At 39.1% G+C, this 15,300-nt stretch overlaps 1 protein-coding gene across 1 annotated transcript in view; it reads right to left on the bottom strand.

The window, feature by feature from the left end:
- The window catches only part of vsnl1.S (visinin like 1 S homeolog), a 99,161-nt gene that overhangs the window by 40,406 nt on the left and 43,455 nt on the right, over positions 1-15,300 (bottom strand). Inside the window, 1 exon segment of the mRNA NM_001095006.1 lies at positions 13,608-13,776. Coding sequence (NP_001088475.1) covers positions 13,608-13,769 — 162 coding nt within the window. The 5' untranslated portion in view covers positions 13,770-13,776.

The raw sequence follows: 15,300 nt of genomic DNA, 5'->3' as shown, positions 1-15,300 counted from the left end.
TCTCATCTACAGAGCTTCACTGCATGAATACATTGCTTCACCAGGTAGCACCTATAGTGCTATTAATGTACTGCTGGAACACAAGCAGTAATGTTCTTTAATCATATTGTCCTTCCTTGTGATGACAAGAACCAATCTTTGACCTGGGACAGATACCTGGGTTTGCGATGAAGTTGTACAAACACCATTCATTTGCATGGAAGAACAGTAAAGCAAACATTCTTTTTCCAGCCCAAGGCTAACTGCAAAGTACAGAGATTTATATAGTGAATAAAGTACCCCCTTTTGTAAATTATAAGGATTTTATAAGTTAACGAGGAGTTTCATGACCATATAAAATATTTTTTTTTATACAGGTCATGGAATTCCGAGGTGACTTCTAATATCCCCATATTTTACAACTGGGGGTACTTTTTTTATTATAATACACAAGTTTCAGTGAGTCATGTGACAGAAATGACATCAGAACTCACCGTTTATAACTGATGACATCAGAACTCACCGTTTATAAGGATATAATTTACAAGATATTCATAGCTTTTGTGTATTGTATAGTGAATAAAGTACCCCCTCTTGTAAAATATAAGGATATTATAAGTTACCGAGGAGTTTCATGACCATATAAAAACACGAGGCCGAAGGTACCTTCTAATATCTTCATATTTTGCAACTGGGGGTACTTTATTTATTATAATACACAAGTTTCAGTGAATCATGTGACAGAAATGACATCAGAACTCGCCGTTTATAACAGATGACATCAGAACTCACCGTTTATAAGGATATAATTTACAGGATATTCATGGCTTTTGTGTATTATAAGCCTATATTAAGCAACACATATCTGGCAAGGCTATAATTAAAAACACTTATTTGTGAAACAAACTGTACAAATAAGACTTTCAGAAAGCATAAGCAAAAGACTTTTAAAAGGGTTCTCACGCATGGTTATTTACATAGGCGCTGAACTATAACAGCACTAACCAACCCATTGCATCCAATCAGCAATTGGCTTTGAGAAGCCTAACGGAGGATGGGATACATTTGTCAATAAAATGCCAAAGAAAATGTGTGAATGGGGTCACAAAGAAGGTATCCAGCACTCCAAGGCAGTTACAAGAGGACCAAGTCCCTATTGTTTATTGTGTCAAATGATCATGCAACATTTCGTGGGGCATGCCCCTTCATCAGGTGTGATATGGGGTCATGATACTAATGCAGTTTAGCACAACTCAGTATGAATAAGTTAAGGGACCCACACCAGGTATCAATCGAACATCAGCACCACCACCAGAACGTCTGTATGGTGAGTGCAGGACGTCATCACAACATTGGAATAAGTTAAGGGACAACACCAATAAGTTATTTAAATAACTGTGTACGGTGTGCACCAATCAAAGGCTTCACTGGTTGCCAACTCTAAGAACAGCTTTGATTGGGTTAAAGCAATGCTTAAGCAGCTCCTTCTTTAGTAAGTCAAGTCTTGAAGCAGTAAATAAATCCCAAGCAATCTGAGTCATTACATTTATGAAGCTCTAGGCTTTTTTTTTTTCTTCATCATGACACTGTCACTCTTTTACAACTGCCACTGGCATTTAGACCAAAGCTATTATCTTCCATGAAGACAAGCTTAGCTGGTAACCCAAGTTCAGTAGTTCCCAAGGCATGCAAGACATCTCACCCGTTGTGCCAAAAATGTGCAAATGGTGAAACATTCGCCAAATACATTGGCAACAAACTTAGTTTGAAGAGCAACAATTTTTGTTGACACGCTGCAATTTCTTCCATCCATTAAAGTCTATGAATGTCTTTTTCGCGACAAAACCTGTCGAAAGATTTTGCTCTACTTTACTAGTTCCCACTCAACCAGTGGTGATATGTTTGCTCTTTTATTTTAAAGAAACAGCTAGACAGCTTTTGGTTCATTTAGTTCATTTATTTGGTCCATTCATTACTTATAAAACACAGAATCCAAGCAAACTCGTTATTATGTATGATGTACAGGTAGTCCTGTTATCCAGAATGCTCGGGACCAGGGTTTTCCAGATGGATCTTCATTGGAGGATGGATCCTCCAATAAGGATTAATTATTTCTTAGTTGGGATCAAGTAAAAAGCTACTGTTTTGTTATTACAGAGAAATAATTGTTTAAAATTTGGATTATTAGGATAAATAAAATAGAGTCTATGGGAGACAGCCTTTCCGTAATTAGGAGCTTTCTGGATAACGGATCCCATACCTGTACAACATCACAAAAGAACCGGACAGCCCAAATTATCCAAAAGATAATTTCTATGAACATCACCTTGTGCAAATGTAAAACGACAGCTTGGCCTTTCCTTCAGGCTCAGTGTGGCCAAGCAGAGAAATCCCTGAGAGCTCAGTTCTTACAGAGAAGGGTCATTTAAACTGCTGGAGGCGAAATCACCTTTCCTGTGATCTTAAGAGGCAACTCTGTACCTTCTTGTCAGTCTTGCGATCAACAGAAATTGCGTTTTATTGACCTACATAATAAAAGTGTTACTGTATCACCTTGCCGGAATCTTTTCTCCATACGGCAACAGGATTTCTTCATGTCTAATCTTTTCCCTTTATTCCTTCTCACTTCTGGGCTTTTCCCCCATCAATAATATCCTGACTTTGAAATGGTGACTATAGCACCGCTGTAAACTCAAGGGGCCTATTTATAAAGCTCTGTTAAACGCCCATCACATTCACCACTTAACTCCATCTGAACACCAGACATTGAATGTGAAGCCCGGTATATATATTCCGGCTGTAGATAGCAGCGGTCTCTGCTTCTGTACACTGCCTGCTGGAATTCTCTTGCTGTCTGAATTCTTCCCATTGATTTGAATGGGATATTTCCAGGTCTGAGGTGGTGTAGAATCATGACTTGATTTGCATTGTTCAAGCGTTGCAACTATAGATATACCACGACTAGTTCTTTTTAATGACATCAGGGATGGTGTCGCATCACAGGGAATTGTGTGCCTATCACTTCTTTCAGACAAGATAATGGGGGTAATTTTTAGCCTTCTAGTAGTGCAACATGTGGTGCAAAAAGCCATGTTTTTGCACTTTGCAGCCTAGATTTCTGCTCTCTGATTTGGAGTCTATACATACTGTAAACTTCAAGTGGACATGCCAAAACCCTTCTTGTATGGGGGATTATAACACGAGAGGAGAGTTATGGGAGGAGATAAGAACAGCTGTGACCAGTAGGGGTGAACCGAATCCACTATTTTGGATTCGGCCGAACCCCCGAATCCTCTGCAAACGATTCGGCCGAATACCGAACCGAATCCTAATTTGCATTTGCAGATTAGGGGTGGGAAGGGGCAAACCTTTTTTACTTTTTTGTTTTGTGACAAAAAGTTATGTGATTTCCGTCCCCGCTCCTAATTTGCATATGCAAATTAGGATTCGGATTCGGTTCGGCCAGGCAGAAGGATTTGGTCGAATCCGAATCCTGCTGAAAGAAGACGAATTCTTGCCGAATCCCGAACCGAATCCTGGATTCTGTGCAACCCTAGTGACCAGTCAGGCCAAGATGATTGTAAAATATATTTAGGGATCTGTTAAACCATAGCACATACAGTATATTTATAGCTCAGGACAACTGAAATGGATAATTCCTTTCTTAAGTGACCATGCAAATTGTTTATTGTTCCCCAAATTTTAACATCCAAATTTGGGTCCACAAAGAGGCAATAGTAAGGTACAAGTGACAAAGGTAGGTGGTAAAGTACTGGGCATTGTCCCTATATATCAACTTGGGAATCCCATTTGCAGATTGGGAGATTGCCATTTAGCAATGTGGCAGTTAGCATTTCTAACCACCAGGTGCACAGACAAGATCCCGGTAATCGCCATTATCATTCAATGGAGGGGGCGATTCCAGGCATCATGCTGCAAATGACGGGGGGGGGGGATCCAAGCTATTATCTGTATAAGTCTGGTTTATGCTACAGGTATAGGTTCCGTTATCTGGAAACTCATTATCCAGAAAGCCCAGAATTACAGAAAGGCCACAGCCTCCATTGTTATCAAATAATACAAAATTTTAAAGATGATTTCCTTTTTCTGTGTAATAATAAAACAGTAGCTTGTACTTTACCCCAACTAAGATATAATTAATCCTTATTGGAAGCAAAACCAGCCTATTGGGTTTAATTAATGTTTAAATGATTTTCTAGTAGACTTAAGGTATGAAGATCCAAATTACAGAAAGATCCATTATCTGGAAAACATTCTGGATAACAGGTCCTATACCTGTACTACAACCATCAGGCTGCAACATTTTGCTAAAGAAACACAGTCACAATGATGCCAAATTCTACCATTTGCTTTGTCTGAAAGCCCTGAATGCTAAATGCCAACAAATTAGTGGAAAAAAAATTAATTTCCCACCAATGTCCCGCACCCCTCAAGTCTTAGCTAGGGAGTAACAGTTCCATTTTTAGTGCCTGACATTGACTCCGCTGAGACTTCAAACAGAAAATGGCACAAGAGAAATGGGAAAGATGGCGCCAAACCAGAGGTGATCCATTGGATACAGTGTATTTATTCACTGTCACTCCAAAATGCCATTTTCTAATCAGACATTAGCCAAACAAATATACCAACATGGCAGCAGATCCAAAGGGCAAACATTCATTTTTTATTACTTTTTATTTTTTTTTTCAACCAACCGATCCTAGGAAAAACAAGAACACGTTTTTTGGAAAGGTCAGAGTCGTACATATTTGCTTTGGGCTCTCCTTCCCTGGCGCTCCCTACCGTGCCTGACCTTTTGTGTGTTTTATGTTATTTGTGCGCGGTCGTTATGATCAGCCTCGCCAGCCTTTATCGCTAGCTTAGAGCGCAAAACATAAACAGGGTTTAGTCTTGAAGTGTCGGCTTGAGAAAAAAAGAATCTTCCTGCTAGGATATTCCTCATGATATGAAAGGAAAGAAATTGGGTTTTGTTAAAGGAGAAGATCGGAATGGATAGGATTGAGTAAAATAACTCCTTATGAAAGATTGGTGGTAAATGGAACATTTTCTAATTGGACCAGTGTTGTTAGTGGAGTACCGCAGGGCTCTGTACTAGGTCCCTTGCTTTTCAACTTGTTTATTAATGACCTGGAGGTGGGCATTGAAAGTACTGTTTCTATTTTTGCAGATGATACTAAATTGTGCAGAACTATAGGTTCCATGCAGGATGCTGCCACTTTGCAGAGTGATTTGTCTAAACTGGAAAACTGGGCAGAAAACTGGAAAATGAGGTTCAATGTTGATAAATGCAGGTTGTGCACTTTGGCAAAAATAATATAAATGCAAGTTATACACTAAATGGCAGTGTGTTGGAAGTTTCCTTAAATGAGAAGGATCTAGGGGTCTTTGTAGATAACACGTTGTCTAATTCTGGCCAGTGTCATTCTGTGGCTACTAAAGCAAATAAAGTTCTGTCTTGCAAACAAAGGGCATTAACTCAAGGGATGAAAACATAATTATGTCTCTTTATAGGTCCCTGGTGAGGCCTCATCTGGAGTATGCAGTGCAGTTTTGGACTCCAGTCCTTAAGAGGGATATAAATGAGCTGGAGAGAGTGCAGAGACTAAGTGCAACTAAACTGGTTAGAGGGACGGAAGACTTAAATTATGAGGGGAGACTGTCAAGGATGGGGTTGTTTTCTCTGGAAAAATGGCGCTTGCGAGGGGACATGATTACACTTTACAAGTACATTAGAGGACATTATAGACAAATAGCAGGGGACCTTTTTACCCATAAAGTGGATCACCGTACCAGAGGCCTCCCCTTCAGACTAGAAGAAAAGAACTTTCATTTGAAGCAACGTAGGGGGTTCTTCACAGTCAGGACAGTGAGGTTGTGGAATGCACTGCCGGGTGATGTTGTGATGCTGATTCAGTTAATGACTATAAGAGGGACTTGGATGATTTTTTGGACAGACATAATATCAAAGGCTATTGTGATACTAAGCTCTATAGTTAGTATAGGTATGAGTATATAGAATTTAATTAAAAGTAGGGAGGGGTGTGTGTATGTATGCTGGGTTTTCATTTGGAGGGGTTGAACTTGATGGACTTTGTCTTTTTTCAACCTGATCTAACTATGTAACTATGTAACTATGTAACTATAAAGAAGCATATTCTATTTTTAATTTCCCAGGGGGAAAAAACTTGATAATATACCCATGTTTTTAGTAAACATTGTGAAAAATATTCACAGCAATTTCATCTTTTCATGAATATGAACAACAAAATTCAAGCCATGGGGAAAAAGTCCACGTTCAACTGAAAGTGAGTCAAAAAAGTACCTTTTATGAATCTTTATTAGCATACAAATATGATTTAGTTTAATTTAATTTTTCCATATCTGTACCCTTCTTTTTCCTAATGCTATTTCCCCGGTGAAGCTGCCTGAATCTTATTGAACTACTATGAACTATAAATAAGTGAGGTACAGGGCAAACAGATATAAAATATTTATCAAAGGTCGAGTGATTTTTTTAAGGTAGCGAATAGTCAAATTCGAATTGTTCCCAGGGTCCAGGTATGATAAATCTCGAATTCGGATTATTCCCAACATGAATTTGTGAACAAAAATCCAACTTGAAAATTCTTATTTCCAATTCAAATCTTAATAAATCTGCCTCTAAATATCTCAAGATAAAAGATAAATACAAAATTTAAATAAATAAATAAAACTAGAGAATCTCAGAAATGGATTCCGGAGACATTTACTAGTCCTTAATAAGATTCAGTATTTACCTTTCACATGTCTGTGTTTCCATATATTTCCCCTTAATTACTCAGAGCAAACATTTCGGTGGCCTGAAACCCTATATACATGAATGGCCGTATGCTAAGCAGGAAAGCTTCATGCACAAAGGAAGCTCTGTCCACAAATGTATATAAATATATATATATATCTTTGGGATGAAGAAAAAAATATTATGACACTAAACATGTGCAGGAGAATGGGATATTGAGCTGTGCTCAACTGTGTAAATCAGGTTTGTAGAACTATATATTTACTGGAATTGACGGAGCTGCAAAAATATTTAATCATAGAATAAAAAATATATACCCCCCACCCCAGCACATTCATAACAAGCTTAGGCTGTACATGGGGAGGTACATATATCAAAGTTCGAATTCCGAATTCATGTGAGTTTTTAAAAATTCCCCTAAACCCGAAATTCGACCATTCGAAATATATTTAAAAAATCAAATTTTTTAAACTCAGATAAATTAAATTGACCTGAAAACTCAAATAGAATTCCTATTTATTGATGAGTGAAGTAATTCGACAGGCATAAATTCGCAGTGAATTTCCGCATTCCGCCGCCGGAGATTAAATTTGCGAAAATGACGCGAAAAACATTCGGATGCCCATTGACTTTAATGCTGAAGGCAAAATTGGCGCAGGCATCAAAATTTGCATTTCGCTAATTTTTCACGGTTTTTTGCAAATTTTTCTTTCGAAACTGGAAAAATTCGCCCATTACTATTCGTATCGAATTAGATTTGAATTTAAAAATCTTGATTCAAGTTTTTTCTCCGAAAAAAACCTGAATGTCAGGAAGGCTGCAAACAACTCCAAATTGATCCCTGGACGTCTCCCATTGACTTAAACAGCAATTTGGCAGGTTTTAGGTGGCGAATAGTCGAATTCAAGTTCTTGAAGGGCCAGAGTATGATAAATCTCGAAAATTGAATTTAAATTTTTTTAAAAAAATCGAATTTGAATAACTTCCTTGTCGAATTTGACAGTTTTGACCACAAAAAAAAAATTAATTTTGAATATTCAATTTGACCTTTGCCCCTAGTGTTCCACTTTGATGTGTCACCATATTCCCCAGAGATACAGAATTCATTTTAATCTGAAGTTTTGGTTGAAGGATAGGGTGGCCTCCAGACTGGGCAAATTCTATTTAGGGCCTCAAAGCATCAGTAAATTGACCTTCTCTACCAACATATTTTTAAATTGCTCATTGATTACAGCTTTACTTGTCTCCCTACATTCTTGGGCCCCCAGCTGCAGGGTCTCTGTAGTTAGCACCTGCATCAATAATACAGTTGCTAAGCATCTGTTCACCTCTGGAAGTGCATCGTGAGAATGGTCAAAGTTTTAGGCAATTTAGGGTCATATAACCAAAAAGCACAGTACTGATAAAATGCAACCAATGACGCCATGCATAAAGTCCAATCACACTCTTTGCAATTAATACATATAGTTGTATTTAAGTCATTGGGGCAAATTCACTAAAGGGTGAATTTTCGTCTGTGACGGCTTCGCCACACTCCGCCCTAGTTCACCAGACGCAAATTCACTATTGCTACACTATTTCACTAAAATGCAAAGTTGCCTCTCAACAACATTCGTTTCTGCCTAGCGAAACTTCGTCAGTACACTTACGCTGGCCATAGACGCAAAGATCTGATCGTACGAATCCTCGATTCGTACGATCAGATCTTTGCGTCTATGGCCAGCGTAAGTGTACTAACGAAGTTTCGCTAGGCAGAACCGTGTGTGGAGAGTCCCGACATTTTTCGTCCGTCCGTATGATCGGATCTTTGCATCTATGGCCAGCTTTACTCTTAGGTCAATTTGAATAGGGCAGGTACATATAGATCATATATATGTGTTTATTAGAGATGTTGCTGCAAATGCTTGAAGTGGCCACTTATTATTACACATGTCCAAGGAAGCAAAATAAAGACAAAAGATCCTCTAATGTCCTAGACATGAGCCCACCCTAAAACAAATGTGGCGTGCCCCTCAAATGGTTAAAAAACATTTTTAATAGTCACAACTTTAGAAGGCAATCCCGCTTTAAGCGTTTTTTTTAGATTAATTACTTTTCATACAGGATATGATGTCACTGACATTAGATTGAGGAGAATGTAGCCTCATCTTATCAGTTCACCAGGTGTAAGGCATGAAGGAAACTCTGGTGAAAGAGGTAATGTTCTGTAAAATTCGCAGTTTGTTCGTCTGAGCGAGAATTTGCCTGGCGAAAGGACGTGAAACGACGGTCTCTTTCGCTATCGAATTGTCCTCTACGTCTGTAGATGTCCCTGCGGATGGGATTTCTGGCGAATTTACGATAGTGACGACCACTTCACCCTTTAGTAAATCTGCCCCATTGTGTCTGTCCTGTCCCTGAATCGTGTGCAAGTGAACCTACTGACGCTGTTGAACCCTAGAGAAGTAGTAGTACTAGAACACAGTAGCATTCTCTGGGTTCACTTAGAAGGAACACACTAATTCATTTTAATGCCAAGCAAATTAGAAGGGAGGACAAATGTTTACCCTTCAACAACAATATGCTTAAATTAAAAAATATTTAAAAAAGCAGTGGGGATTAAATCTGAGGCTTTTCTTTCCCTTAAAGCTGCACTTCCCTGATCCTACGGAGCAGAGAAATAACACGTAACAAGTTTTACAATTGTATCTCGCTGTTGTTTGCCATTCCCTGACAAGCTGCCAAAACAAGAGGAAACTTTGAAGGCTCTTCTCCTTTCCCTTGGCTTTGGGGTCAGGCCCAAGTGGTGGAACATATCTTTTTGTTGTTAGTAGCAATGACAGATATGTTTATCAAAGCCAGTTGCACCTTCTTCCCATAATCTCTGTACTGCCGTCTGTCAAACAGACTTCTGGCTTTTCTGCAAATGCACGAGCTGTGAAATAGCTGTCAGCCTGAGAAGCTCCATGTGAATGGGCCTGAGAAATCCATGGGTCACCTGGAAATTCACACCAAGTAGAAGGAAGGAAAGCGAGAGTGACATGCATGCATTTTATAGAACTACTCTTATTACTTTCCTAAGTATATTCCCAATATATTTTCCTTGAGTGCCTTGTGACCGATATGAAAGTTTTTCCAGGCCAATGTCGTCCCAATGTTCTTGCAAACGTTCATTTAGCCTATGGAGGACAATTTCAGGAGCTGAATTTTCATGCAGCTTGAAGGGGCATTATACCAACTTAGATGGAATTAGTGCAATGACTAGCGCTTATATGACTGCAATCAAAACAACACAGAAGTCAACTGAGAAGCCCCTGTATAATTAGCTGCTTCTTATCTGAGAGCAACAGCTGGGGGAAAGGAAGGGTTTGTTTATGCAAAGGCTCCTCAATGGACTGATGATTTGTTTTGATCTTATTCATAAGAACAATAAAGTAGAATCAGACTTTACTTATACTTTACATTAGAGCATCGCCTGGTCCCATACGTAAGCGTGGTCCCTAGGAAACATGCAACAGTGTGTAGATTGTTGCATAACAATATTTGACATTAAGGGGCAAATTTATCAAGGGGCAAATTTCGAGTTCGTGAGAGTTATTTAAAACTCCCATGAACTTGAAATTCGACCAATCGAAATGTATTAAAAAAAAAACACACATTTTTCAAAGTCGGGTGAATAGGATCGACCCACAAACTCAAATCGAATTCGAATTTTAAAAACTTGATTCGAGTCTTTTCTAAGAAAAAAATTTGAATGTCAGGAAGGCTGCAAACAACTCCAAAATTGATCCCAGGATGTCTTCCATAGGCTAAAACAGCGATTTGGCAGGTTTAAGGTGGCGAATAATGGAATTCGATTTCTTAAAGGGCCAGTGTATGATAAATCTCGAAAATCGAATTAGAATTTTAAAAAAAAGCTCAAATTGAATTTTAATAAATTCCCCAGTCGAATTTGACAGTTTTCAATTCGAACCTTGATAAATCTGCCCCCTAATCTGCTTTAATTTACACTGTATATAAACTGAGACGTGTATTTTGCTGTTCTGTGCTTACCTTATGCACAATTTGTAATGGTATTATTTTTTTGGAAACTCCCCAACAGTTTGAAATGAGCACAGCTGTGCAGTGAAATCCTGAATTCCTAGTATCCTTAACCCCCTAACATTTGCCTTATTTATTAGCGACAGAAAAGGGAGCCATCGGTTGATGCTCTGCCAGCACATTACTGGGATGTCCCTGAATCTGAATCATTCGCAGTTTTGTACTGAAAATTATTATTAAAAATTTAAAAATAGGCCGTGGGAGGTTGTGCTATTTCTGTGCTGTGTTATAAAAATAGAACAAGGTTTCCAATTCAAAAATAGATTCCCTAATGCACAAAAAGTAGCCCTCCACTGCCGAAAATGCGCCACTGAATAGTGGACAACTAAGGGCCTTCTAAATACTGTTCAGGTAAACCCCGTTATCCCAATAACCACTGATGTGGGTCTGGGAACTGGGAGTTCCCCAACAGACTCAATATCCAAAACCCAAGCAAAATTAACTTTTACAACAAAAACCTATACACTTCTGCCCACCAAAGTATGGCACTCCAACCCCAAGCAATATGATCTCTTACAACTAAACAAATACCCTCCTACCCACCAAAGTCTGGCACTCAAAAACTAAACCAATATCCTTCTACCCAATAAAGTCTGGTACTTCAAAACCCAAGCAATATTATCTCTTACAACTAAACCAATACCGTTCTACCCACCAAAGTGTGGCACTCCAAAACCCAAGCAATATGATCTCTTACAATTAAACCAATACCCTTCTACCAAACAAAGTCTGGCACTCAAAACCCAAAGCAATATGATCTCTTACAACAAAATCAATACCCTTCTACCCACTAAAGTCTGGCACTCCTAAACCCAAGCAATATGATCTCTTACAACTAAACCAATACCCTTCTACCCACCAAAGTCTGGCACTCCAAAGCCAACAAAATAACCTCTTAAACCTCACCAATTCCCTGCTACCCACCAAAGCCTGGCACTCCAAACCCATAGCAAGATGACCTCTCACAACCAGACCAATACCATTCTACCCAAAAAAGTCTGGCCCCCTTAAAACCCAATCAAAATGCCCTCTTACAACTAAACCAATACCCTTCTATCCAACAAAGTCTGGCACTCCAAAACCCAAGAAAAATGGCCTCTTACAATTAAGCCAATACCCTTCTACCAAACAAAGTCTGGCACTCAAACCCCAAAGCAATATGATCTCTTACAACAAAATTAATACCCTTCTACCCACTAAAGTCTGGCACTCCTAAACCCAAGCAATATGATCTCTTACAACTAAACCAATACCCTTCTACCCACCAAAGTCTGGCACTCCAAAGCCAACAAAATAACCTCTTAAACCTCACCAATTCCCTGTTACCCACCAAAGCCTGGAACTCCAAACCCATAGCAAGATGACCTCTCACAACCAGACCAATACCATTCTACCCAACAAAGTCTGGCCCCCTTAAAACCCAATCAAAATGCCCTCTTACAACTAAACCAATACCCTTCTACCCAACAAAGTCTGGCCCCCTTAAAACCCAAGCAAAATGCCCTCTTACAACTAAACCAATACCCTTCTACCCACCAAAGTCTGGCACTCCAAAGCCAACAAAATAAACTCTTAACCCTCACCAATTCCCTGTTACCCACCAAAGCCTGGCACTCCAAACCCATAGCAAGATGACCTCTCACAACCAGACCAATGCCTGCTTCCCCCAAAAGCCTGGCAAGAGGTTATTTTGCTGTAAGCAGTAGCCTTTGTCAAAACCAACAGTACCAATTTATATAGTATAGTATGCTCTAGTCTAGGTAATACCCATAGTGTCAGCTGAATTAAATCAACCGCTCTATGTTGATAACTAAATCTAAAGCTGCAGCTGCAATGGCAATGTCACATAACAATTTGGGCACATTAATAGGCGTGAAATAAAGAGAAAATGTGTTTTCAAATGTGAAACAAAGTATGCATATGAAATAAGTTTTATTAATTACAAGATAATAACACAGAGGAAGGTAATGGTCTGCACATCTATTATTTAACACTCAGAGCACACTTCATTATCATTGTATGCCACAGAGAGCTGCGTATAATTAACATTTGCCTTTGCCTGAGATTTCTATGCAAGAGAAACTATTACATAATTGGCCAGTGACTTACAGCATAGTATAATTACATGGCACAATGTACATGGGTGAACTATGTGTAGAAGTGTTCTTCTGGCAATACTACAGCAGTGCGGTAGTATTGGTTCTATAATGAAAGGCTACAAAAATACAAGTGTTCTGAATGATAATCTCTAGGCCACCAAAGTAGAACAAGTATTCTGGTAACACAAAGCCTACAGATATAACGCTATTGTCCTGGTAACACAAAGATTATAGAACTGTTCCGATATCACCATGGCTACAAATGTAGATGAACCACTCTAATAATGCAAAGTCTACCATTATAGCATAACTGTTCTAATGACACAAAGGGTAACAATTTTGTACAACTTTTACGATGACAGAAGGGCTATCAAAATAGAACAGCTGTTCAGATAAGACAAAGGAGGACAATGTGGAACAATGCAAAGATAACATCTACCATTCCCTGAAAACCAAAATAGCCGATAAGGCACACAGAGTATGATGTAGCTCAGAAGCCGTTATTAAATTTGCCCCGTATGCCATTACCATAAAACATTAGAACAAGAAGCCTGAGAGTAACTCACATAAAGTACATTTTATAGTGAAAATAATACATTCAGACAATTTAGCAATGAAATGTACCAGGAGCAAGCAGAAGATGATCTTACCTTTACATAGAGCTGCTGGAATTCATCCAGGTTCAGCCGGCCACTTGGACAGTCCTTCAAGAAGCCTTTGTACCACTGTTTAAGCTCATGCTCATTAAACTCAGTGCTCTTCACAAGATCCTCCATAACTTCAGGAGCAAGTTTGCTGTTCTGTTTCCCCATTTTGCTTCTAAGGAAAAAAGAGAGGTGTTCTTAAATTTCTTGTAATATCTACATTAATGTAATTTACATTGTGTGTAATTTACATAATGTTTTTGTGTCTCGCAACCTCTGAAACCACTCTCAACCCATGTAGAACAGAATGCCAATTAGGGCACCCACCAGAACCGAATGTGGAGGTCTTCCCTAGGAAGAACACCTGCCCCTCTGGCCTTTACAAAAGGTATAGGGCCAGGTAACTGGTTGCTCAGAAAAGGGAACCTTGGGCTTTACTCAATTCAAGAAGCTTTTGGGTTCCCTGTTGCAAAGGTTGCAACACTAGTAACTTACAAAAGTGTGCCCATTTCATTTTAATGCTTTTATTCTTGTAGATTCAACAGTAAAATTACCAACCCTGAAGCACAATATTTGTGCATAAAAGTATTTGGTAATATACTGAGACAAAATCACCTAGAGTACAACATGGCTTACCTTTCTTGCATCTACAGATCATTTCACATCCTTGTCAACATTCTGGTTGATTACAACCTTACATTAAGCACAAATTCTTTCTAGGTTGGCACTCAGCCCTCTATGACTCTATGGCATTTAAACAACGACAAAAAACATTTATCAGCTCACACCTTCCTAATGATTTACACTTGGCTGTTCTTTAATTAAGATAATCTGCTATTTAATTAACAGGAGATATTATTTTCCCTTTCAAGCCAAGCTGCTTCATTAGCAGATGTATGATTTAGGGCAGAGACACACGGAAGTTTCGAGGAGACTAAATCTCCCCGCATCTTCGGGTAGAGGCACACGATGCTATTTGCCCAGAGACAAATCCCTTCTTCTTTTCGGGCAACTAATCTCCCCACAATGCCTTCCCGCCAGCTAGAATCTAAATCGACGGCAAGATGGCACTTGGATTGCTTCACTTTCTGTAGGTTGCCTCACAAGGAATTTCTGGGGACTTCATAAAACGAATCGCTCTTAGTGCCATCCCGCCAGCGATTTAGATTCTACCCCGCGGGAAGGCAGTTCAGGGAGATTAGTCACACGAAGAGCCGATTTGTTGCCGGGCGACTAATCTCCCCGAATCTTCACGTGTCTCTGCCCTTCCCGTGTGTCTCTGCCCTTATTAAGGTTTGGATACAAGGTGACTGTAAGTGGTTTGATAATCATGATATCAAATAGTTCATAACACTTCCAGCTCAATTGTAGTTTGTGCCATTCGACCTGAAGCATGGATGGTCAGATTGAATTTATATGACCTTCCAGCGAATAACCCAAACATGTCTTGATGTCATTAACCAAATATTCTTTATCAACTCAGATAGTCAAGTCAAGTCAAACAGGGTTCCCACACCCCACAACTATTTACAAATTCATTCAAAATTCATATTGAATTGGTAAACCATAAAAGTGGCCACCCATGGAGCGATTTCCTAACCCAACCTTTTCATGTGGTTTACCCAACTGACATGCTCTATGTGTTGACCCAAACTAATGTTGTCCATCCTAAATTCCTACACCAAATAACTAAAGTGAT

The sequence above is a fragment of the Xenopus laevis genome, chromosome 5S (genome assembly GCF_017654675.1).
Source record: "Xenopus laevis strain J_2021 chromosome 5S, Xenopus_laevis_v10.1, whole genome shotgun sequence".
Taxonomy (NCBI): Eukaryota; Metazoa; Chordata; class Amphibia; order Anura; family Pipidae; genus Xenopus; species Xenopus laevis.
Note: the sequence above shows the minus strand (reverse complement) of the source record. Positions and strands in the feature narration are given on the sequence as shown.